General features: G+C 54.4%; 1 protein-coding gene across 6 annotated transcripts in view; it reads right to left on the bottom strand.

Moving 5' to 3' along the window:
* The window catches only part of RNF24 (ring finger protein 24), a 28,943-nt gene extending 8,600 nt beyond the window's left edge, over positions 1 to 20,343 (bottom strand). The window contains exons 1-3 of one of the 6 annotated variants that reach the window (XM_050321077.1): positions 20,237 to 20,295; positions 11,566 to 11,647; positions 1,857 to 2,006 (exon numbers count right to left, since the gene is read on the bottom strand). In XM_050321077.1, coding sequence (XP_050177034.1) covers positions 1,857 to 1,999 — 143 coding nt within the window. In that variant the 5' untranslated portion in view covers positions 2,000 to 2,006; positions 11,566 to 11,647; positions 20,237 to 20,295. Of the gene's footprint in view, positions 1 to 1,856; positions 2,009 to 2,899; positions 3,347 to 3,399; positions 3,597 to 11,565; positions 11,648 to 18,051; positions 20,050 to 20,236 lie in introns of those variants that run through there. The other 5 variants (XM_050321073.1, XM_050321075.1, XM_050321076.1 and 2 more) reach the window with 5 other exon arrangements.
* Between the last annotated feature and the right edge of the window lie 5,905 nt (positions 20,344 to 26,248).

Below are 26,248 nucleotides of genomic sequence, written 5' to 3'. Positions count from 1 at the left end.
ACCCCACCACAGCTCGTTTTTTATCCCCCACAAGCTGTGATTACACAGCAGCTTCCGTGGAGGCGGATGCTCCTGGGACACTGGCACAGCTAAAACCCCCGGCACGGCACAACCCTCCCAAACAGGGGCTGCAGGATCCTGTTTTTGGTTCTGTTTTGCCAATAGAAGAGCTGAGGGAGGAGGTCTGAAGAGCCATTTGTAGAGTCTCTATAGAGTTTCAGGCTATAAAGGGATCGCTGGATGATCTAATCCAGCCTCCCATCTATCATGGGTTGCTAAATAGCACCTCGGGAACAGGAGCCAAAACGTCTCGTCCAGAAAGGTCCTCGGTCTTGATTTAAAGATGTGAAGAGACACAGGACTTGCCACTTCCTTGCTGGCTCCTTCCACCGGTTACTCACCCTCTCTCTTACAACACGCCTCCAACTTCTAAATTTAAAGATTTTCTGGCTTGACCTTCCAGACATTACTCCTTGTTATTCCTTCTTTGGGGCAGAACACACCCAGCGAGACCTGGTGCTCAGGAAAAATACTCTCAGAGCCCAGAACGCAGCTTCGTTTTCCAAGCGAGCCGTATGGATTCAAGCTCCACCTGAGCAAAACACGTCCCTGAGCCTTCTGAACACCTTTGGTCTGGTTTTTTTATTTATTTATTTTGCATCCCCTCCCACTGGTGTTCCCAGTTAAAATGCAAGCACTGGATGCAAAACCCAGCACAGACTTTGTTAACATCGAGCACCGTGATGTTACTGGGAACAACCACCTTGTCTACCAGGATGGACAGATGTGCTGCACCTTAAAACACCTTTTTCTTCTGCATAATTGTGGGAAAAAAATTAAGATATGATGCCCATGCAGCCCGAATCACCCCTGGGTAAACCTGGCTCGGGGCTCATCTGCATATTTTATCAGGTTTTGCTTCGTACAGAGCTGGAAATGGGTGGAAATTATCAAGTATTTAGAAGGTGACATGGAAATCTCGCTTCCCAGGTCTACAAAAGCAGGACAAAATATTTTTAGCACCCTCTGGATAGAAAACCTGGCGGGAATGGCTGCTGTGAGCAGGCTCCATGGTGCAAGGAGAGACTGGGAATCTGTCTTGTTGGGACAGAGGGAGGGGATGCAATGGATGTATGACAAGCAGGGAGCTGGGGCCAGCTGAAAAGCCAGAGGGGTGGGAAGGGGGATGGAAAAGCTGGAGAGGAGAGCTGTGGGCACACAGGATTTTGGCTGCCACTGCTGGCAGTGGTGCCCTCTGCTCCCAGCCACAGGGAGAGGTGCAGCCAGCCCCCCATCCCGGGTTCTCAGCTCATCTTGCCCTCATCACCACCTCAGTTCCCAGGCACTGCACTTTTCCCCACTTGGCTCTTGTGTCTCCTCTCAATTAGCAGCCCAACGATCTCCCCAGTGGCCCATAAAACAATTAAAATGAGCCCCAAACTGGAACAACCTTTGGCCCTCCCGTCCCGCTCCCCATCGCTCAGATTAACACATCAACTCTGCATCATTAATCCCCAAACTGCGCTGTTGAAGGAGCAATTTGTGTCCAATAACCAACGGAGCAGGTATTAAACATTCCTTAAGCACACGGGACACGAGTTACTCATTACAGAGGCGAACGTGTTGAAACATTAAGCAGAAGAGCAGGGACCGTAAAACATCCCTTCCCAGGCCTTTTGATTCCATGCCTGTTGGAGCATTCGTGTACCTCCTGGTTTTTTAAGTGGATAACCTGACTGCCTTGTGGGACATCAGGTTGGTGGAGAGATAAGATGATGCCACCCTCTTTTTGGGACGGAGAGGGATCAGTGGCAGGCTCAGAACCAGGGGAACACTCCCTTACAGCCTTCCCTTACCTGATCAAGTAGCAACAGAAGAGCAGACTGAGGATGAAGACGAAGATGGCCGTGCCGAAAACCACGATGTATATGTTGAGAGGAAGGTTCTGGAACCCGATGTTCGGCATCCTGAAACTGTAATGCTGGAAGTCCGAGCTCATGGGTAGGCTGTGGAGACAGGGAGAAAACACATGGATGTGAGGCTCTTTCAGGATGCACTCTGGAGACCTGCAGTCCCTCCAAAGGGAGGCGGAGGAGGAAGGAGATGACTCCTCCGAGGTGAAGCCATCCTTGCCCAAAACTGAGCCCCCAGCTTGGTAAACCTGAAAGCAAAGCAGGGCTGGATCAGCCAGGGCTGGGATTTTCCCTCTCCCACTGTGAGCTTCTCCTCCAGCTGTTTTCCTTACGCATGTCACCCATCCAGTTAAACGCTGCATCAGATGGATGGCTGGGAATTGCATCCAAGCAGCCCTACTGCCCCTCAAACCCCTCAGTATCTGGGTAAAAACACTGAAAGCAGCCAGAAAGCCTTGGAGCAAGGCAGTATTTCCTTCCTTTCCCCTCCAGCAGTCTCCAAGACCGATTCCTCATTCCTTAGAATCTCCCCTCCAAAACCACTGAGGGCCCAGCATCAGTGCATCTCCAGCAGAAGGGAGAGGACAGGGACATTCCCGGGCCATACAGCAGCACCGCCGAGAGAGAAATCCACAGGGAGACTGTGGAGCCCGTAAAGGAGGCTTTGTTTGTTTGTTTCCCCGTGTGAGATCCGGGTTTGGTGGTTTTCAAGAGCATTTTTGCAGGTCTCAGCCTAAACTCCCCAGCACGACCCCCTTCCTCCCAGGAAAACCCCGAGGCACCGGCGGCCAGGAGGAAGGCGCGGCGATTTCTGCTGGTCACGTCCCACGTCTGGGACGTGTGACCAGAACCTCCCTCCCCTCGGAGAGCCCCGGTTAAACCCCGGGCAGCTGCCTGGGATAACGACTCCGGTGTATCATCTCCCCCCTCCCCACCCAATCCCTCCCTCCCCAGGCTTTTAATTGCACTTATTTATTATTCCTTATCTTTCCATCGCTCTCCGAGCCGTTCGCCCTCGGACGAGCCCCACCGTCGCTGGCCAGGCACAGAGTTCCCCCGCCCCCAGCACAGAAAAGGAAGTTACAAAATACACCTTGTTTTCCCTCCTGCCCACGGGAGAGGGCTGGACGCGGCGCGCGATGAAGTTTGGCAACAAGCAAGGAAAGTACCTGCAGTCTGAACGCTGTTTGCCAAAATAAAAGCACCCAGGGATAACAAAACCCTCCCCTGGGGCGGGGAGTTTTCGACGGCGCAGCAACTGCACAGCTCCTCATTCTGCACGGGGTGAGAAGGCAACGGGGAAACCACGGGATCTGAACCCAAACGTGCCGGGGAGCGACGCTCCGAACCCAAAGTGTCCTCTGAAATGTCCCTTCAAGCAGCATCCTCACTCCTGAATCTCTTTTTCCCCTTGAGGTCCCTTTTTTGCTGAACCCTTTGGGCTTTCCTCTGTCTTCCCATCATATGCTCCGGGGAGCAGACTCACCTTTCATCCCGGCTGCCCCACCGGCTCTATCCCCTCACCACAGGCAGCATTCCCGCCAGCACCAAACACCCGCCCGGGAGCCTCCTTGCTCCGGCTGCTTTCAGTTTCCTCGGCTCGCTGGAAGTTTCGAGGCGATTTCTGGTAGAGCCTGGATTTGATTAAAGGCTCCGGAGACCAACACGCATGTTCAGAACCTCTCCCGGCCAACGTGGAAACGCCACAAGAGCTCGGGGAGCCGGCACATCCCCCTGCCAGCGCCGGTGGGGATGGGATTTTATAGCCCAGCAACCACCCGGCAGCTCCCGCTCCTCCACCGACACTTGTTCCGCTCAGCTGAGCTGGTTTGCTTTGCAAATAAATTAAAAAAAAAAAAAAAAGCCCAAACTAGCCCCCAAAACCTTTGTTCCTGGCTCCGGCGGAGTTAATGCGCAGCTCGGCATCACGGAGCGGGGTTGGGTTTGGTTCTCGGCTCCGCTCCGTTTGCTGGGTCAAAGGGGTTTTTAGACGGTTCAGGGACTCCCCTTCGGTCACGCTCGCAGCACGAGGATGTGTCGGCTGCAGGACGAGGCTCTGGCTGCCCCACCTCGCCCCGGGGCTCGTGCTGATAATCACCGGCGTTGGCCAAGGTTGGCCGCCTCCAGCTCCCCAACCACCCTGGAGAAACGTCCTCCATCTGGGAAAGCTCCGGATGGTTTCTTTGCAAGGAAGGAGAGATCACTCTTGGAGAAGAGGCAACAAAGCCAACCAGCACAGGACTGTAATTTTTCTTTCCTTGACAACTCCTTTAACTTGCGATGCTCTTCTGACCAGAGCCAGGGTTTTGGCTCAGCAATTCCACCAGGAGATTCCATGGCAGAGGCGGCGGGTGAGGAGGATCCAGGCTGCATTTAGGGCAGCAAATCCCATGAAGCCTGAAAAATTCCTGATGGTTGTGTGTACCTGAGCTGTGCCGCTCTTGCACCAGACCCCAAAACCATCACAGCCCTCGGCAAATAAACAGTCGGCAGAAACGGAGCTCCGACCCGCTCCCAGCATCCTACTCTCTCTTTCCAATGGAACCACTTCCCAAATATTTTGTCCCAAAAGGGCATCACCGATGCAGCCATGACCTACCTGCCAGCCATGCCGTGGGGGCTCAGCCTCCCAGGACAACCCTTCAGTCCCCTACGATGCAAGTCCAGCAAGTCCCACACCAGACTCATCCAACCCCCGCGTGGAAGAACCTTCTCCACGTCGGAGCTGCCCTGGTCCTCCCTCCCTCCTGCTGCAACAGCTGAGAAATGTTGCAGCAAAAAACACGGAGGTTAGAGGGGGAAAATCAGTTATCCTGCCCAGGATCCAGGAAACTGTTAACTTTAAAAGACTCCAGTGAAATCTGATGATTCCAAGCAGCCAAGCTTTGGAGTTGGGTTTTTTTAAGGGGGGGGTGGGGAGGAACTGTATTTTAATCTGCTTCAGATTTGCGAGAGAGCAGCCAAAAGAAATAAAAAAGGAGGCATAAAGAAGGATGAGAAGTTTCTGGTGCAGAACAAAAGCCTCCCTGTTGCTCTCTCCATGGCCAAGGAACCTCAGAGTGGGGAGATGATGCTTGTGGGGCACCCACAGCCCCCAAGGAGGTCCCTGCATCCCCCACGATGGGGGGCATGACCTGCACATAGCAAAGGGGTACCGGCAGAGGTTTCCCAGAGAAGCTGTCCTATCCCTGGAAGTGTTCAAGCCCAGGCTGGACAGGGTTTGGAGCAACCTGGAATAGTGAAGGGTGTCTCTGCCATGGCAGGGGGTTGGAACGAGACAGTCTTTAACGGTCCCCTCCAACCCAAACCGTTCCACGATTCTGTGATTCTATAGGACACAGAGCACAGCGAGGAACAAGTGTGCTGGGATGCAGAGAGCCAGAGGTGGCAACGCCACAAGACAGAACAACCCGAGCCCCACGTCTCCGTCCTTCCACCCTCCAATGACTCAGCCACGTGGGGCCAAGCACGTCCGAGTTTCTTCAACGAGGACAAAACCGGGCTTTAATTAAAAGCCAGGCTGTGGTTAATGGGCTATCGAGCAGCCAGGAAGGGAGTGTTACAGGTCAGCCTGAGCTCGCTGGCATTGCTGCCCTTTGATTACACCTTGGGCTGTTAAAGGCAAACCTCCAGAAGCCACGTCGCCAAATTAATCCCCATTAGAGCCAGAGCGAGCACTTAATGCGCGGGGCCAACCTCTCACCCAGAGCGTTCCTCGGAGATCGCAGAGGGATTAATGAGGGAGGCAATTATCTTCTCACAGGTAGAGACACCGAGGCAGGGAGGAGGGGAGTGAGGCAGAATCCCTGAGTGTAGGGGGGGGTGACACCAGGGATGCCACAGGAGGTGACGCCATGAGCATCACCCATGGGATGAAAGCCACAGATTTTTGCTTTCCTGCTGCTTTGCCACATGGATTTGAACTGTGTGCTCCTTCTCGGGGTTTTACTTATTAAAAGGAGCTGCTTGTCCTCTTTTTAGAAGTTTTATTATTATTTATTTATAACATCAGTGCACAAAGGGGCCAGGCAAATGCTGTGCATCATCATACCTAAATACAGCCCATGCACAGGGTGGAGGGGTGGCCTCTGCCTCTGCTGTTGTGAATAAAACCCCATTTTTAGAAGGATTTAAGTTACGTTTACAAGAAAAACAACTTCCTCTGCAGGGATTCAAAGCAAACTCAGACTGGATCTCCTCAGCCATTAACTGGGGAAACTGGATGAAGCTGTTGGTCTGAGCAGCATCCCATCGGCCAGGCTGGTGAGGCCAACCCATCTCCAGGAAACACTGAGCTTTAAAAACACAGCAGAGCCAGACACAGGCAGGTCCGAAATCACGAATCTCGGGGAAAAGCAAACGCTAAGCCATGGCCAAACTCCAAGTTGAAACATTTTATCGATGGGAAAGATTTCAAGCGGGCGTGAACGGCGTCTCGAGTTTCAAAGGCGTTTCGCAACGTGTTTCAGACAGGTTTAACCAAAAGCGTTATTAACTCGGTTGAAAGTTAAACTGGGAGCAGCTGACAAGAGCTTTCTGAAACAGCCCAAGTTGCGCTGCGAAGCGGGGTATTCTTCCATGGAATGATTCCACAACAGGAAGGTTATTTATTGGCTATGAGTAACGGGATAATATTTAAAAGAAAAGGATTTTTCCAGGTGTTAAGAAGCAACGACCGGAGTCACCCGCGTTTTAACTCGCAGGCAAAAAAAATCCCCCTCGCGAACCCCAAAAGAAAAGCGAAGCCCTGACCTCAAGCAGCTGGAAGGAATTTCCTTCAGCTCCATCTCTGGAGCTGGTCCAGCACCGGGATCTGCAGCGCTGGGAAAATCACAGGCAGCTGCAGAGCCAGCCCCGAACTAGCACTGCTGTCGCCCCAGAGGTGCCACGCGGCTGCACTGCCTTTCCCCGGGACGGAGTGAGGGGAAATCTCAGTATCCCAGCCGGGAGCGACAGCCTCTGCTGTTCCAAACCAGGGCACAACAGGATTAAGAGGGGGGGTGAAAGCAAAAACTCTTGGCATGTTGTGATTTTATACAGCTACTATGCTGCCGTGGGGATGGTGCTGCATCCAGTGCATCCAACCTGACCCACATCCTTCATTCCAAAAACCCGGCAGCGAGTGGAGGAGGAGCGTGAGCGATGGCACAGGGCTTGGCAGCATTACTGATTAGTGGGATTAATGTGCTGGGAAGGAGGAGCATCCCAACAAGTCCCTCACATCACAGGCAGAGTCATACAGACATCCAGCAAAGCTCAGATAGGGCGATGCAGCACCACCAGCGGCAACAGAAACAATTTTTGGGTGTCAGATGGAACAAAAACCGGTTTGTTTCACCCACTTTGGCCGTGTGCAGGCTTGGGGGGAGGTGGTGGGGTTTTGTTGTGTGCCTGGACAACCAAGAAACCAAACTGACCTCCAACCACAGAGCGCTTCGGACCTTTGATCCCTTCTCCCCAAGAGTGGATCCAATGCTTTTTTTGAACGGGAATCAGGAACTTTCCTGGCTGTGTTCCCTGGCTGGCCGTCACCAAACACAAAACCTTAACCCTCTCCACTGCCTTTGGGCAGGGGACACAGAGTGATGTGACAATGTGCCAAAGCAATCAGCCACTGGAAAAGAACAGGGAAGTCTTTCTAAGGAAAGAAACAGCCAGCGGCGCAACTGGTACCACTGCAATTTCCAGCAAGTGCTTTTGATTCCAGGCAGTTTAACACACAGACAATCCCAGAACCTTAAGACTGAAGAGAACTTTTAAATGGGAAACTGTTTTTTGCTGCCATTGGCAGAGGAACATGCAGACGTGGAGCAGCTGCAGCCCCCATCACCCAATGTAAAGTCAAGTTCCCTCCCAGCGCCGTTGGAAAAGCAAACCAGAGGGTTTGCTCAGGGCTGATTTTGCAAGTTCCAGGAAAACAGGCAAAAATAAACAGAGAAAAAAATAAAAATCAATGGCACTTTTTAATCCTGTCTGGAGGAGGGGGAAGCAGAGTTTGGAGGACAGCCCTGCTTGGGCTCCCATCAGAAATGGGAGCTGGAAGTCCCTTCTCAGGAGGGTGTGAAGCGGAGCCAGCAGCTCCTCGCTCGGAAGGGCACACACAGGCTGCCCCAGGACGGCTCAACCCGCTGCTCGGAGATGAAATAACACTGCAGGAATTTTCCCCCTTTGGCCCCGGGGATCTGTAATTACTTTTTTTCCCCTTTTTCCCCGGCACGCAGCTCCAAAACGTCACAACCCGCTGAGCTCGCTCTTCCTCCCAAAAGTGTGGTGGGAAAGGATGTGCCGCTGCCTCCTCCTGCCCCCAGCCCTGCTCGTGCTCACGGGGTGAAAGGAGAAGGCAGCAGCCCCTGGTTCCCTGTAAGGACTGAGGGTAATGGGATCCCGTGCTTAAAAAATTTTATTATCACACATGTTATTAAATTTGGGTGCATTTTAGCCCAAACAGAGCAACGAGAGCACAGACATCACCATGGGGGTGGGCAGCCTCAGGCCACACCTTGCAGGCTCCCTTGTCCCTGCTGCTTCATTTGGTGGGAATAATCTTCCACCTTCATTTGTGGCTGCTTTTCCTGGTTTGCAGTTTTCCCCAGTTAAGAGGATCCTCGGGGAAAGCAAACTGGAAACTCCACGAGAAACGCTCAGCCTACGCAGCTGAAGGGTCAGAGCAGAGAAACTGGTGTAAAACGCTCCAGGGAATTCGAAAATTCCTGGGTGATGACACAGAGCTGGGGGAAGCAATAGGGACTCCCAAAATATTACATCTGGAAGAAAAAAAAAGTCCCACTTTGATCAAGTCTTCAAGGCTGAACCAAAGCCAATCGCTTTCCATGGAGCCAAAGACCAACTTGCCCTCTCCACTCTTTCATATCAAGAAGCAGATGGACTAAACAACTTCCTGAAACCCTTTTCCCCCCTCTCTGTTTTCTAAGCCCCTTTAATGGGGAAAAAAATAATAATAATAAGTGCAACACTCAGGACTCAATAATCCTACAAAATCCTGCTGGAGACAGGCACCCTGTGCCGGCCATGGGATCACAGCAGCCATCCCATAAAGGCAGTCGGAGGAGCCAAGCACAAATTTGGAAGCAGGAAGGCATAATGCTCTCGTTTACACTAAATAAGGTTGCTAGGTTATGGATTTTTTTGGGAGGGGGGGAGGCATAATCTGAAAGGGGATCCAGATGGCTGTAAAGCCTTGTGGTGGAAAAGCAGCATGAGGCCAGAGAGGGAAGAATTCCTCTTTATGCTGCTGCCGTCTGCTCCCAGATCCCGGATTTCAGTCCTCAGGAATGCTCCCCACGGACCCTTTTTAATTGCCCCATTTATATTTGTGGTAAAAACTAAGGAGAAGAAGGAGCTGGATGCAGGAGAGTGACAAAATTGGCGACTGGATACCGGGAAAAAGTCACTAAACAAATCCCATGGAGCAGCCATTCCCCAAAACCCACACTGATCCAGCCACTTTGTATTTCATAATGCTGAGAGCCTGAAAAAGCCTTTGGGAAAACCTAAACCACCCCAAGCCTCAGCCTGCTGGGAATTCACACTAATGCCACGTCACTGCCATTGGCAATTTTTCCTAATACTTCCAAAAAATGAGCTGCACAGTCAGCCTATCCTTCCCTGGTTTTAATCCAAGTACTGGGATTTAGGGGAGTATTTTTTTTTTATCATTCCTTCCACACTGCTAACAGAGAATAGGAAGGTTTTGCAACACTTTGTAGAGTCCAGCTGAAAGAAACCTCCTGGAAGTCATGGATATAGGACACAAACTGCTTCAGTTCCATGGGACTGGCACCAGAAAGGTGGGTGCAAGGATGGCAAACCCCTCAAAATTTAGCTGGAAATGGAAAATGGAACTTTTCCACTGCCAGACTTGCATAGTCAAGTGAGGTGCTTGGAGAGAAACACTCACAAACCCAACATGTGCATCTCCTCCTCTGTCAGAGTCTCAGCACTGAGGGTGATGCCACGGGATATTGTCCTTCTTCCCTGTTCTCCCAAAATTGTGGCCTGATCTTAGTGGGATGCATAAAGTCAAGGGACCTTAGTGAAGCACTGGCACAGGGTGCCCAGAGAAGCTGTGGCTGCCCCACCCCTGGATGTGTTCAGTGCCGGGTTGGACAGCCCTTGGAGCAACCTGGGCTAGTGGAAGGTGTCCCTTGGCAGGGGATGGGTAGTCTTTAAGGTCTCTTCCAAGCCAAACCACTCCACGATTCTAAAATCCAGGCATACCCACTCCCTGGGGAGTGTAACCAGGAGGTGATGGGCAGCCAGGTGTGAATTTTCAGCATCACCTCCTCCCACCCCTCCTTTGCCCAAGGACGAGTCCTTCTTACACAAGTCCTCATAAACTGAGCACTCAATAAGCAAAACACCAGTTTACAGCTGTGCTGCTGATGTTTAAAAATCAAAAAGGAGAACAAACAACTTCTGAGGAAGTTGCTCAAAATTTACCTTTTTCTTGCAGCCGACTGAACAAACCCTGCTAAATATTTTCCAAACAGCTTCAAAGCTACAAAGATAAAAAAACACCAGCGGGAATTTCAGGCGTGTAAGAGTTTAGTGTCAGACCTCCACAAATTCCCAGGCACTGAATCGTCTCCTAGAAGGGAAAATATATGAGTGGCACTAAAGAGGGGGCTTAGCAACGAGCAGGCTGGCGGCTTCAAGTGGCTTTTTAAAGGTCAAGAGAGAACATGATGTCTGAGAGCCCTCACATTCAGGTTTTTTACTATGATCTAATGATATTTCCTGCCAGCCTGGTTATTAAATCTCTGCCTCGCACCAACCAACAAGCCACACATCTTTTAAACCCAGTCTTGACTTAAAGACCTTACCTTTCTGAAATATCATTATACCTCTTTCCTACCCTTGCCCATCTTCACCAAGGGGAAAAGCCGTGTTGAGACGAAACACAAGGGAAGGTCCCACCACCAAGGGGATTTTCGGGAAGCACTGCCAAGCAGCATCATTGAAATTCAGCGGGAGAAGCCAGTTTTCCTCTGCTCTGTGGGGGCTGCCATGTTAAATCACATTTGGATTCACAGTACAAGGCTGCTAAAATACCACCGCGGCAGCTATTGGCACATTTCAATGAAAGCGCCGTGGCCTCATTAGTAGAGTGGAAATTATGAGCTTGTCTTTGTATATATTTAAAAGCTCGCCTCTGAAACTATACTGGGCCGGGGCCAGGAATTCCTGGCTCGGAGCTCCCACCACTCGGCAGCTCGGGATCACTTTGCTCACACGGGTCAAGCGACCGCGCAGCCACCGACCCGGCAGAAACGGTGTTGAAAAAACACCCTGCGGGGAAAGGCACGGAGCGACAGGGTTTGAACCAAACCCTCCCTCCTTTCCAGCTGGTTAGGGATCACTCCTAATGAAAGCACAGGTTGTAATTAAGAGGATGCAGGAATGTGGGTGTGTGGAGTTTCATCCCGCTCCTGTCGCTCCCAAAAGCCGGGGTGAGAGCATCCCGTCGGCCCAGAAGCGCCGTTCCCCTCTGGGGATGGACCACAAAAACCCAAATCCTTTGAAATAAGGGGCAACCTCATGAAAGAACGTCGTTTCGGGGATCTGATCCTCTCAAGATGTGATTTTGCAAGTCTCTAACCAAGGAAAGCTTCGGGCTCAGCTCCCAACTTACCCGCACGGGCGCCGCAACGCAGCCAAGCCACGCAAACCCAACGTATCTGCCGAGCGGCTACCGCGGTTCGGTGCCAGGGATGCTGGAAGAAAAGAGAAAAACACCCTAATATTGCACAAAAATCCAGATGGAGCGAGGGAGAGGATGAAGACATTGGGGTTTAAGCGTTTTGATTCGCAAAGGCTCCAAGAAATCGGTTGAGCTCCTGGTAACAGCAGCGAGATCCCCCTCCCAAAACGCGGCGATGATGTTACGTGGCATAGAAAGAAAACGGGGGGAGGCTCGGCTAATCCTCACAATTTTATAAGCATCTGAGACACTAATCCGTTGATCTCATTGAAAGGGATTAGAATTACTCCCTTGCCAGGAAATTTAAGAAGTTTTCCACCAGATGTAAACAAAAGCAGCGAGCAGCCCGCAGAGACGGCTGCCACACGGCGAGGCCTCATGGAGAAATCGGGGCTGGTTTTGGGGTGGAAGAGGGGAATTTCCAGCACAGCGTCACTGAGGGTTGTCTGGAGCGATGTGGGTATCCAAGGCAAGCCTGGTCAGCCCACCCAGAGCAGCCTAAGGGGAGGATCCCATCCCGACAAACAACCTGCCAGGGCATCACAACCCATCTTTGAGGTCCAATCTTATGGGAATGATGCTCCAGCTTAAAAAAAAATCCGCCACAAACTCCTGACTTGTTCTGCTCTGGCTTAGGAAAACATTATTTTAATGATAAGGAAAAAAGAGGGCAAATTTCTGAGCAGCAAAGTGGGTATTTCACACAAAACCTAAGTTGTGCCCAGCCTGGCAGCAGCATCCATCTGCATGGCTTTGCAGAAAGGTCTCAGGTTGATAAGACAGGAAAATATAACACAGTATCCTCATGGAAATAGTCTGGGATCTGCTGCTACCCTCACAGTGAATAATTCATAATACTAAAGAATAAATTAATTGATTTAGAAGATGAAGCAGGCAACATGCAACCTGGGTTTTGAGACCAAGCACGGTTTGCTCCTAAGTTGGATGTTCTGGTTTAGAACATCAATAGCAGAGATAAATCAAACCTAAAGGAGGCAGAAAGGATTCAGGGGATCCTGATGAGGAAAAGCCACTCTTGTTACAGAACAGATGTTTTCTAAGAAAGAAACTAAACTTTTGTTAGCACTTCCTTCTTTCCTCTTTTAAATTCCATCCAAAAAAGAAACCTAAAGAGATTCAACTTCCAACTTCAGTGTAAACCAGGACTCAATCACATCACCTCTGTTAGAAACACTCCTTTTGGAGGTGCCTGATGGGACAGCAGCAGAATCCCTCTTCTCCAGCCCATTTTTATGGAGTACCATATAATTTTTAGTCCTTAGGCACAGACAACACCCGCTTGGCTTTGGGAAAACACTCACCATCCCCATGAATTCCAGTTCCTAACTCCCAGCAACATTCCTGCTTGGAGCTTTAGCATCCAAAGCTGGAACAAACCACTTGATGCCAGGCTTGTCTCCAGCTCCATCCCCCTCACCTGGCTGCAACACATCCTAGCCCTTTCCCATCACCCTCCTGACTCGTTCCTCCTGCTGCATCAATGGCAGGTGCATGGGGAAGATACTGCAGGAGACCGGAGAAAGAGGAGGAGGATACAAAGAGGAAGCCCCAAGAGCCGTCAGAAGCACACGACAACTCCAACCCCCTCCCCCACCCCGGCAAAGCAGCAGACAAGGAAATTATCCATTTTTCCTGCTTTTACTCCCGAAGTGCCGCCCCTAAACACCTGAGGGCGTTTTGGTGTGAACGGCAAGCGAGGCCGGGGTGAAGGGCTCAGCTGACAGACATCCAACCACAAGAGCTTCCAGCAGGCGGGCTCCACCTCATCTCGGTTTATTCAGCCACAAACCCACCCAACGCCGCACAATCCCGTGCCACTTTGGATGGCCACCACTCTCACAGCCTCCAAAAGCCTCGCCTTTTATCTCACACTCCGAGAGAGAGAGATGTCGGGTCTTAATCCGGCACTTCTCAGTTGAAAAGCGAAAGAAAAACCCCAAGCCCGCAGCTGCGTTTAAAACTGAGCCAGGAAATCGCCCCGGGGGAAGCCCAGCCTGGCGACGGGTTTTTATAGGGAACAATAGGAAAACGAGAGTCGTTAAAGCGCCGCGGAAATATTTGCCTGCTCGAGACAAAGCTCTGCGTGGAGAGAAGTTTAATTTGATCCTTACGATACGCCGGCGATTTAATTCCGAGAGCCCGGTGGGAGGGAGGCAGGACGGCCGGGCAGATTTGTTGGAGCTGGAAGCTGTCAGGTGGGACGCTCCGCTCCCTCCCATCCCAGTTCGGATGGGGCATTCGGCTTCTCCCACTTTCTTACCTGCTAGGCTGCTCTTCCTGGATTCAAACGGACCGACTGGAGAGCTGGAAACCCCCTGCTCCCACTCCTGGGAAAGCTGCACGGCCACGGAGCTCTTATATTTTTCCCTGAGATACTCCTGTGAGCCAAGAAGCTGGGAAAACCACTGCTATTCCACAGGCAGGGAGAGCGATAGCGGCACGGCTGGAACGGGAGGGCAGCTGCCTCCTGCTCAGCACTTTCAGTTTCTCTCTCCAAACAGCTCTCCTGGCGCCGTTTCCTCTTAAGGCGCTTTGCAAGTGAAAAGCTGCATTAGCGGCGAGATTAATCCTCCGAGGGGATAATAAAATCACAGAATCATGGAATCGTTTAGGTCGGAAAAGCCCTCTAAGGCCATCGAGTCCCAACTGCTAGCCCAGCACTGCTAAGGCCACTGCTAAACCACAGTCCCCAGGTGTCACGTCCACACGGGTTTTAAACCCCTCCAGGGGTGGTGACTTCACCACTGGCCCGGACAGCCTGCGCCAGGGCTGGACAACCCTTTCCATGAAGAAGTGGCGTCAAAGGCTTTACCAAAGTCCAGGTAGACACACCCACGGCCTCTCCCTCATCCACCAAGCAGGTCACCTTGTCATAGAAGATCAGGTTGGTCAGGCAGGACCTGCCTGTGCCAAACCCAGGCTGGCTGTGCCTGATCCCCTGGTTGTCCCGTACGTGATGGCTCAGGGTGATCTGCTCCTGTCACAGGACTGACAGCCTTGTAGTTCCACAAATCCTCCTTCCAGCCCTTCTTGTGGCAGAGTGTCACATCTACTCACTTCTAGTCAGCTGGGACCTCCCCAGTTAGCCAGGGCTGCTGGTGAATGATGGAAAGTCTATCCCCATCCACTGCAGCAATCCAGCTGTGTGAGTCAATGCCACGTGTCTCTGTGACAGCAACCGCGTCACAGCTTTCCTGATGCCCAGTGGCTTCCAGCTCCTCCTCTTGGTGCCCACGCCGTGGGCATTGGTGCAGATGCACTTCAGCTGGCTTATCAATCCCAACACTTTTTCACAGGATAAGTCCCCATTCCTATTTGACCATTCTCGGTCGCTTCCATGTTTTCCAACACACCGATGACCCTTGTGCCTGTGCTGCACATGGATCTCCATCCACCCCCTCCACGGAGAAGGGAGACCAAAGGACCTGGCTAGTACACTATCCCTCAAACAGGATTATCCAGCACAAAGATCCTTTTCCCTCTTGGAGCCAGGGGTACCCCACCTGTTGCCAGCAGCCCTGGTATCATGTAAACCCACACACAATAAAAAAAAAAATAAAAAAGCCAAAATAAACCCAGAGAAGTCATTCCTGCTTGCTTCTCACATTCACAGTCCCAGAGTTGGAGCAAAAAAAGCAGGACTTTCCTGCCTGGGCTTCCCACAGCCCAGCCCTTGCTCCTCCTCCTGATTCTCAGCATCTCTCCCGCTTTTTCCACAGGCAGATCCAGCTTTAGCTCCAGCATCGGAGCAACCTGAGACCCGTCAGCCTTCGGCTACGCTGAGGCAGCTGCTTGCAGCTAATTTGGTCCATGAGCTCCTGGCTGCCCATCCATGCATTGCTGTTGGGGCTTTTTACTTCTCTTGGAGCACCCAGGCCAGGCCGGCCTCTTGTCTCCCCTTGCCATCCCTCCGGCACTGCATCCGCTTGTGAGCGGGACGTGGGTTTGGTTTTGCGTTTTGGTGGAGTTTAAATGTGCCAGACAGGCAGAAAAACACCACTTTGGATGGCCCACGTTATTGCTCCAGCAGGGAAAGGCATCCAAAACCAATGCATCTCCATCCCTGGTGGGTCCAGCTGCATCCTGGCACGGAGGAACAATGCACCGCCCCTGGAGACGCCAAGTCTTTCCCACTCCTCAAGTCAGGAAGGAAATCACCACTGCCCGTGGCTGTGGATCCTCTCCTGGAGCGCGTTTTCCATGGGATCACTGGCGTTTCTCACCCAAGCCAGGGCACCTGCCAGGCTCAGGCGATGACTGGGCTCACCTGCAGATAAGCCCCACATCACGTCATCACTGATGCCACTTCAGCGCCCTGTCAGCGAGTCGGGGTGGGGACACGGGCAGGACGGCCACTCCCAGCCCGACTCTGAGCGGTTCCAGGGTAACAGGGACAGGGAAGGTTCGTCTGTGCCTGTCGATCTTATCTTGTGTCAACAACACTCGGCTTTACTGATTGCAGGAAACAGAAATAAACTAACACAGCTCAGCCACACCAACCACCACCGAGACCAGGGGAGCTTCAAGGCCCAAAGAAACGCCCTGCAGGCTTCCACACCGATATTCCAAGGTGGCTGAGGACCACCAGAAGGACCTGCACCTCCTGCCGTGGCCCGAGGGATGGAGTTGCTTGGGTTTACTGTGCAGCAGGGCCCTGATCCAGTGGCAAAGGACCTTGTCTCAGCCATGTCATCCCAAGGTAGAAGGTTCCAGGTGGTGACAGGGGGAGTGGAAGAGATGAACACCAGCCGTGCCTCCCTCCACCCCTTCCACATCCATGTGGTGTTTTATGGCTGTGAGTGAATCACTCACAACACATCTTCTGCCACACAGCCAAAGTGAAGGTGACAGCAGGTCGCTGGGAAGGGTGACCCAAGGGGAAACACCTGGAGAGATGGTCCATAAGCACAAAAGCCCTCTCAGCAAAGCCAGGTGTCCTATCATCCCACACATCATTTAGTCCAGGAGAGCAGTCCTGGAAGTCAGTCCTTCTTGGGTAGAACCTCCAGGCTTGGTTCAGTTTCAGTCTGGAGCAGCTCTGCCACTTTCTTGCTGTGGAATCCTCCTCCTCCTCCCCATCTCTGCCTGTCCCCAAGGACATGGCCAGGACCACCCTCTGGCCAAGAACAGTGGCAGCAACCAGCAGTCACCCTCTTATTTCCATTTGGCACACTTTGAAGCTCTGACAGATCCCAGAACATCCAGAGCACGCTGAGCCCAAGGTATCCTTGACAGCTGGTCCATCACAGGTATCTCCAGTTACACCTGGAGCTGAGTGGATCTGAGCCCAAGCTGCACAAGCGAGAGGTCCCAGCACAGCTGACCCACCTGCACAACTTGTCCCTCCAAATCTGAAACAGCCTTTGACCAAACAGCAACACCAGTGACCCACCCAGCAGACCTGGAATGTCCAACTCAGATGGAAAGGAGAAGGAATCCATCCTTGGGATGCGACAGCCTTGGTGTAAACTTTTACCAGGCAACAAAAATACACAAGCCTGAGCTGAGCAGGTGGTGGAGCAGAGCTCTGGGAGGTTGTGGAGGGGGTTTCCTTCAGCAGCAAGACTGGGAGATGAGGAAGATCACCACCACACCTACCTCCAGCAGCTCCACCATCCACTCAGGACCAGGATGTCACCTGTGGGCATCAGCCCCATGACTTGGTAATGGGATCACATCATCCCTCCTGCCTGCTTCCGGCACGCAGGGCTGGGAGCATGATTTTCCCTTTTTTAATATGTTTTAAATACCTCAATTAGTGCATTTTGGGCTCCTTCCACATTGCCCCCAAACAGTTCTTCTGTCAGGGGCTCTATCCTTCCACTGCCAGTTATTAGTGGGGCACAGGGTTGTTATTTTTCCAGGCCAGGGGCCAAATTAGTATTTAATTTTTGCTCCAGATGGCACAGCACTTCAGATGCATCAGCCGGAGCATCGAACCTGTATGAATAAAGTAATAGAGCAAACAACCTGATTTACTCAGGGGCTGTTTGACACGCTCAAAGTGCTCTGTGTACACCTGTCATAAAAAAAAAAAAAAGCATTCAAACAAATTCAGGTGATGGTTTCGCTATCACACCCGACTCCTAAGGGAAATAAAACTGCAGTAGGAATCTAAAAAATAATGATAATGATATTAAAACTTGTATTTTGCTTTCTATCAAGTCAAGGATAAAAAATTAAAGGCTGATTTCAGCCATCGGGGCCGAGCCTGGACCTGGGTTTTGTTCACCTTCCCCTGTGCTCCCCATCCCCAAAGCCCCAGTCATGCAAACCGGGGTCAAAGTTCTCCAGGAAAAGGGCTGGTGATCCCGGATTTTAGCGTGGTGCCGAGAGCTTATGGCTCTGCTCACCCAAGGAGGACACCAGAGGACAACCACGAGATGTTCCACTTACACTTCTGGTGAATTCACCCCGTTCTAGGAAGCTGCCGCATCCCTCCGGCACAGCCTGCAGCTGGGATATGTTCCCTGCAAACTAAATCACCCGAAATAACTCAGAACAAAAAAAAAAAAAAAAAAAAAAAAAAAAAGAGGAAAGACATTGAGTAGTCGGTTTATCTGCCTGGGCACACGAAACGCCGCATCAAACCAGCTGAGCCCGCAAACGCCTGGAAACAAAGGGATGGGAGTGGGGGGTGGTTGTGCTCGGCTTTGCTCCGTTCAGAGCATCCTCGGGCTGTGAGAGCCCGTCCTGGCGGCACACCAGACAAAGGAGAGCCGGGAGCTGCAGGCAGGAGTCAGCTGGGGAAAAACCGGGACGCGGAGGCACCCGCATCGCCCTCCCCGGCAGCTGCGGAGCCGGGCTCGCGTGTTGCCGAACACGTTATCCATGGCAGGAAACTGGAGATCAAAGGCGAGGAGCGTGCCAGAGCAAGATGTCATCCAAAACCTCCTGCCAAAGGTGTGCACGGGAAGGGGAGGGGGGGAAACAACCCCCGGACACACACGCTGGCACATCCCACGGAGCCGGCGGCGCTCGGGGGGTGACCAGAGCCATGTGTGTGTGTGTGCGCTCTCCGCCGGGCACCCCGGCCGAGACAAAGACAGGCTGAACTAAACAAATATCACACAAAACCGCAGGAGGTGCATTTTTACCCGCCGGTTTTCAGTCCCCAGCGACCCACGCACGTCCCCTGCCAAAGCGGCGGGTGCTGGGAGGGCTCGGACGTGCCGGCACGGCAGGAACAGCAGCCCCCGTGTAACTCCAAAAAAGCAGCTTTTCCCATTTCTGGGTGTTGGTTTATGTCTTTTTTTTTTTTTTTCTTTTTTAAAGCTGAAGAAACCCGCCTGTCTCGGCCCCGGGAAAGCAAAGGGACGTGTCTGATTCCCAGCCAGCTGCTACCAGGAGCAGAGGTGACCCGGGGACTGAGTGGAGCGTGGGACCCCCGAGAGCTCCCCCTCATCCAGGGGGTCCAGGCAGGACAGGTGGGGACACGTCCCTGTCCCTTTGTGCCACCCCAGCCCCCTCCTGGGGGATGTGATCCCAGCCTGTGGCCCAGTCCCTGCTGTCCCCTGCTCTGGACTGTCCTGCGCCCCACAGAGGGGACCTTATGGCACCCCTGCAGTGCTATCAGACACCCCAAAGGCACCGCCCGGGCACCCCCTGAGGGTCTCCCTTGAGGGGTCTGCAGGGACATGGGGGGCTGCTCCATTGCCCTTTGGGGGATCCCTGTCCCATGGGAATGTGGAGCAGAGAGGGAGAACAACCTGACCCCCTGATGAGGAGGGGGTGCCTCTGCCCCACAGCGGGAACGGAGGAGGAGCCGCGTCCCACAGAACGAGGCACAGAGAGGGGTCCCATCCCGCAGAGGGGATGGAGAAGGGACCCTTCCCCACAGAACAGGGCACCGGGACACATCACAGCCTCACAGGCCAAGGCACGGGGAGAGGGGTCCTGCCCAAAGAGGGGATGGAGGAGGGACCCTTCCCCTCAGAACAAGGCACAGGGAGAGAGGTCTCAGACCCACAGGGCTCCAGAGGGGGTCCCAGCCCCCAGAACAAGCACACCATAGAGAAGGGACCTTTCCCCTCAGAACAAGGCTCAGGGAAGGGTCCCGGCTTCACGGCGGGGGTTGGAGGAGGAGCCCCGTCCCACAGAACACGGCACAGAAAGAGGGACCTGCCCAAAGAGGGGACGGAGAAGGTGCCCTTCCCCACAGAACGAGGCACAGGGAGAGATCCCAGACCCACAGGGACGCCGGAGAAGGGACCCAACCCCACAGAACGAGGCACTGGGGGCGTCCCAGCCCCACAGAGGGGCTGGAGAGGGGTCCCTTCCCCACAGAACACGGCACAGGGAGAGGTCCCACCCCACAGTGGGGATGGGGAAGGGACCCTGCTCCACAGAGGGGTGCACGGGGAGAGGGTCCTGCCCAAAGAGGGGATAAAGAAGGTGCCCTTCCCCACCAGAACAAGGCACGGGGAGGGGTCCCAGCCCACAGGGGGAGGATGGAGAGGGGGTGTCCCTTCCCCACCAGAACAAGGCACAAGGAGGGGGTCCCACCCCACACAGAGGGGGTCCCCGGGGGGGGGTCCCGGTCCTCCGGCCCCCCAGGGGGCTCCCTCCCCCCCGCACTCACCCGCCGCCGCGCTGTCCCGCCGGGGCTCGCGCCGCCCGCACCGCCCGGCCCGGCCCGGGCAGGACCCGGATGGAGCCGCCCCGCCCCGCCCGCCGCCGGGCACGGCTTCGCCGCGGCCGCTGCGCATGCGCGGGACAGGGAGGGCGGGGTTAACGGCACCGGGAGGGGCGGGGCCAAGAGCGGGGGGCGGGGCCAAGGGACGGGGGTGACGGAGGGACGGGAGAGGGGGCACCGAGGGCGGGGGGGACACGGGAGAGAGGGGACACGGGGGACACGGGGGACAAGGGAGGTGATGGGGGGGTGTAACGGGGTGACAGCGCGACGGGATGGTCAGGTAGGGGGGACACCGGGGGCAGGGGGACAGAGTGAGACGGAGGAGGTGACAAGAGAAGGGGGTGGCACGGGGAGACGGGAGGGGACAGGGAGAGGTGGCAGGGGAGGCGGGTAACGGGGTGACAGGGGGACGGGAGGAACAGGGAGAAGTGACGGGGTGACAGAGTGACAAGGGGATGGCCTGGAACCGGGGAGGTGACGGGAGAGGGGTGACAGGGATTGACAGGGGAGGGGCTGACACGGGAAGACGGGGGGGAGGTGAAACGGGGTGACAGGGGGACAGGGTGGGACAAGGACAGTTTATAGGTGATGGGGCAGGGAGTGACTGCAGGGGACATGCAGTGACACTGGGCAGAGGGTGGCACTGGGGGCGGGCAGATGGTGTAGTGGGGACTTGAGGTGACTGTGGGGACGGGGCGGTGGCACTGGGGACAGGGAGTGATATGGGGACACGGGATGACTGTGGGAACAAGGGCGGTGGGGACAGGAGATGACATTGGGGGCATGAGGTGGCAGTGGGGACAGGAGATGACATTGGGGGCATGAGGTGGCAGTGGGGACAGGACACTGGGTGCTGTGACAACAGGGACATTGGGACGAGCATCCCGCGCTCCCGGGCGCTGTGACAGCAGGAACACTGGGATGAGCATCCCGCGCTGTGACAACAGGGACACTGGGATGAGCATCCCGCGCTGTGACAACAGGGACATTGGGACGAGCATCCCACGCTCCCGGCCTGCCGCGGTGCCGCGGGAGGACTCGCCGGCCTTTCCTGACCTCGGGATTCCTGAGCGATGAGATGAGGCAGGGAGCCGATCTGCGGGATGTTTTCGCTGGGTGAAGCCTTATTCCCGCTGTGGGAATCCCCGCTCCGCAGGGGAGGGATTTGCCTGGACACGCTGGAGGTGCCTGTAGCCGGGAGTCCTGGGGTTGGGAAGAGGCTGCGGAGCCGGGGCCCCACGGGGACCCACTGCCGGCAGCTGACGGGAGGAATTTGGGAAGCAAATGCACTCGGAGATCAAGTTCTGCCATTCCTCCCACGCTGACGAGCCCTGGGCACCCCGGCAAAGCCCGGAGCCAAAGCTGGGGGGGAAGGGAAGTGCTTCAAGCCGGCATTTGGTTTGTCCTTGACACAGACAGAGCCATGGAACTGTTTGGGTGGGAAGGCACCTTTAAAGGTCATCTCATTCCAATTCCCCTGCCACGGGCAGGGACACCTTCCACTAGCCCAGGTTGCTCCAAGCTCCATCCCACCTGGCCTTGGACACTTCCAGGGATCCAAGGGCAGCCACAGCTTCTCTGGGCAACCTGTGCCAGGGCCTCCCCACCCTCACAGCCAAGGGTTTCTTCTTCCCAATATCCCATCTATACCTGCCCTCTGGCAGGTCCCCCACTCTGGCAGATCCCCCCTCCCTGGCTGGCCACGCAGGGGTATCAGCCCATGGCATAGAGGGGGCTGGGCTGTGAGTGCACATCACTGCCTCATTTCCAGCCTCTCATCCACCTTTTCCTTGGAAGAGAGAAAAAATACCCAAACTGCCTTCTGCCTCTGGACATGGGCAACGCACGGTGTCCATCAGGACTCAGTGCTGGCACAGGGCTCACGGGCTCTGCCTTATGCCCAGGACCTGCTGCCAGTTATAGAAAACAGCTCCTGTGATGCACCACCCTCCCTGCCTCAGTTTCCCTTTGGGAAGTGCTGCTGCTGCCTTTGGTGGAAGGGGAAGGGTTGGATGGGCAGCGTCCTGCCCGTGGGCTGGCAGTGTGAGGATGTGGGGTGGGGGCACCCAAACCCAGACCACTGAGGGTGTGGGGATGTGTCTCCAAGCTCTGATTCCCGCCCTGCCCACGGAGGGAGCTACACTGCTCACTTTCTCCGTGTTCCTGCTTATAACACTCCATGGTATGCATGGGGATTCCGGTTTTTCCTACTGGATGAGTGAAGGCATTTGCGATCCGTCCCGGCTGCACATCCAGACCTTACAGAGATGGGGTGATCAGGGAAGGTGGGTCTGTCCCCTTAAAAAGGTGGGAGACTTTTCCCTTCTCCTCTCTGTTCCTCTGTGGTGGTGCTGGACCATGAATGCCAGTACTCTCAATCCCTCTGGAACCAGATGCTGATCCTCAACTGGTTGCTGTGTTCGGTTTTGAGCTCCGCAAGAACAGAAAGACATTGAAGGGCTGGAGCATGTCCAGAGAAGGGAACAGATCTGGGAAAGGGTCTGGAGCACCAGGAGCAGGTGAGGGAGCTGGGAGGTCTCAGCCTGGAGAAAAGGAGGCTCATGGGGGGACCTTCTGGCTCTGCAACTCCCTGACAGGAGGGGGGAGCCGGGGGGGGGGGGGTTGGGCTCTGCTCCCAGGGAACAAGGGACAGGACTGGGAGGAAACAGCCTCAAGTTGTGCCAGGGGGGTTTAGGCTGGATATTGGGAAAATTTCTTCATGGAAAGGGCTCTCCAACACTGGCACAGCTGCCCAGGGCAGCAGTGGAGTCCCCATCCCTGGAGAGATTTAAAAGCCATGTGAATGTGGCACCTGGGGACATGGGTCAGTGGTGGCATTGGTAGTGCTGGGGGAGGATGATATTATAGGGTTTTTCTAACCTTAATGATTCCATGATTCTCTGATCTATCCCCATATCTCATGTCTGCTGGTCAAGGGGACTTTCATCCTCACCAGCCTGGCCAGGCCAATCCTGCAGGTGTTGTGGGTGGGAGATGTGGTGGGCAGAGGAAGAGGTGGGCTCCTGCTGACCATCCCCTCCTCTGGTCCCAGTTCCCATGGCACAGCACTGCCAGGTCCCAGACACTTTCACAATCCAAGCATCCTCCTCCAGCTCCTTCACTGGAAAAAACCCACTTTGCTCTTCCCTTTTTCTCTTTCTTCATCCATCCTGACTTCTGGGTGTCCCCGTTCCTTGCCTTTCCTTCCCCCTCCTTTCACTTGAGGTCTCTGGGGTGGCCTTGCCAGCCGATCCGAGAGGGAGCATGGCCAGCCACGGACACTTACTGGTTAATGGTTGGACTTGATGACCTTACAGGGCTTTTCCACCCTTAACAATACTACAATTCTATAAATATCAGAGTGTGCCCATCCCGCCTCCGCCTCTGCCTCCGAAGCGGGATGTGGGGAGCCTCCCTCGCTCCATCCCTGCTGTGGTGCTGTTGCTCAGCCAGCAGCACCTGTGTTGCTCCACACTTGGGCTGCAGCTCTGCTTCCTCAGAGCTCCCCTCCCACGGTGTCAGCAGCGCTTTGGGTCTGCCCCGGCCAGCCCGGTGTGGGGCGGGTGGAGCAGCGCAGACTCTTCCTCTTCCTCGTAGCAGCAGCGGTTACCTGGGAGCTTTGACTCATGGATGGCTCTGTGAGTCAAGGAACGACGCTGCTTTGGCAGGGCTTGCCCAAGGGTGACCCACCTCCCTCCCTGGTCCTCGCACCCACCCAGGGCGATCCCGCTCTGGGCATCACAGCCTGCTGAGCGAGCGGAGCAGGTGCAGCTCCTGGGAGGCAACCAAAACCCCGTGGCTCTTCCTCTCTGGGATGTGCTTGGCTGCAGCACAGGCTCCTGCCAGCCCAAATAGCCAAGGGGAATCCAGGCAGTCACTGCTCACATCCATGCAGTAAATCGGGTTCAAGCCTTGTTTTCAGGTCCTCGGAGGTAGCACGGCACAACCTGCATCCGTGTGGGTCCATCCTCATCCTCCTGCTCCTGCCCCAGACCGTGCCAAAAATGTACCAGGGAAAAAAATGAACAGCTTGAATATCCCTGGGCAATGCTGAAAGCTTTGAGACATGGCTGTGGAACTCGGAGCTACAGGCGGGAACTGATCCTGCCGGGAATGTCCAGCCCCTGGCAGTTAGGGGTGTCTGGCACAGCCTGGAGCTGGGATCAGTGCCATGAGGATGGAGAACTGATTGCCACGGGGATTTTCCTGAGGTCAGGAAAACTTTTCAAGTGGCTTCTGCTGGAGCAGGGACCGTTTGCTGGGGGATGCAGGTGGTTTCCTGAGATGTGAGGAAGCAGTTGGGAATTCCTGTCAGGCAGCCAAGCTCTCCCTCATCCCATTAACACCAACGGGCTCTGCCCACACTCTCCCACTCTGGGAAAAAGACCCTCGCTGAGGATGAGTGCCAGCACCAGCATAAAGATGGACTGACAGGGAAGAGCAGAGGACGGGGGGCAAATGGAAAAGTGGGCTCAGGTGGATGCGGCCCCAGAGACGGGCAGATTGCAGAGGGAAGAGGGCAGGACTGCTCTCACTCTCTGATGCATGGACCACAGAGGGATGAGGAGGGAGAAGGACATAGGAGGGATATCTTTGAAACGAAAAAAAAAAAAAAAAAAAAAAAAAGAAATCTTTCAATAGTAAATGAGGAAGTTTCCTAAAGGGAGGTCAAACCGGTTTGTCCGAGACACCGTGTGCTTCGGCTGCACGGTGGCTGGAGCACGGGAACGTGATGTCCTGCTGCATCAGTGATGCCAAACACGTGTCCCTGTTGGGGATGGGGCACTAGAACTGTCACTACAGGGACCAAACCAGAGCCAAGAGCTGAAGGAGGGGAACCAAATTCCCCCTTATCCCTTAGGAGCGCACCAGCACCTCATCCCACCCACCAGAGACACAGGCAGGGAGTGAGACCAGCTGGGTCCTTGGGTTCTACAAAATCCACTGCAAATGGACAGTACGGACAAGGAACACGCACGCACAGTGGGATGAGAGCTCCCCCTGGCTCAGAGCCACCGACTGTCTCTCCATCCACTGGCCGGGACCGAGGGGAGCTGCTCCGCAGGAATGCGAGGTGAGGGCCAAGCAGGGGAATGCTTTCCACATTATATCCTCTCAGTTTCCGGCAATTTGCTGCCTCGGGACTTCCTGAGCCAGAGGTTGTATCCGTATCTTTCTGTTTAACAGCACTTGATGGGCTTGTGGTGTTTCCTTGGGAAAAAAAAGAGTTCAGAAGGAAGGGCAGGCACAGGAATATGCCCTTCCCTGGTTCACCTCAGGGCTGCTTTATGCTTTAAGTATAATAAACGATGTGGCTAGAGGGATGTAAAATCCCCCTCCTCCTCCCCTCTGCCGGGTGTCTCGTGGAGGGCTGAGCAGGATTCAGCCCTGGGGCCAGTGGGTTTCCACGGGAGGCTGCAATACAAAACATCTGGAGAACATCAGCCATAAAGAGACAGGAATGCTCCGAGCTGGGAATGGGTCCAAGCTGTCCCTTGCAGGCTCAGACAGTCACACACACACACACACACTCACTGTCTCACCCCAGAGCTCTGCCAGCCCTTTGGTTGGGTTTTGGCTACGGGTACATCCTGCCCAGCAGTGCTTGGGGTTTGCAGGTGAGATCCATCCCAGGAGTATTTTTGGGGGCACACTTGGTCATGAGGCCATGTGAGAGCAGGAGCTGACAGCTCCTGTGATCTGCCACTGGCATCCCCCTGGGGAATCAGCAGTGCCAGGGATTTTACACCCCTCTGAGCAGCTGTGTTGGGAATAGAAGGCAATTCCACCTCACCAGGAGCAGCTGCTTCCCTCTAGCACAAGGATTTACTTGGAGGGTTTAGTGATGGACCAAAATTTTGGTTTTGAGGGGAATTTCCTTTTTGGATTTATTTTGGGGTGGGATCTTGTAATCAAGAGCAGAGAGCCCAGAACATCTTTATTAAACAGTGTGTCCCT

Source organism: Myiozetetes cayanensis, unplaced genomic scaffold, assembly GCF_022539395.1.
Source record: "Myiozetetes cayanensis isolate MyiCay16 unplaced genomic scaffold, myiCay2020 scf26, whole genome shotgun sequence".
Taxonomy (NCBI): Eukaryota; Metazoa; Chordata; class Aves; order Passeriformes; family Tyrannidae; genus Myiozetetes; species Myiozetetes cayanensis.
The sequence above is the reverse complement of the archived record's forward strand: the minus strand, read 5'-3'. Positions and strand labels throughout refer to the sequence as shown.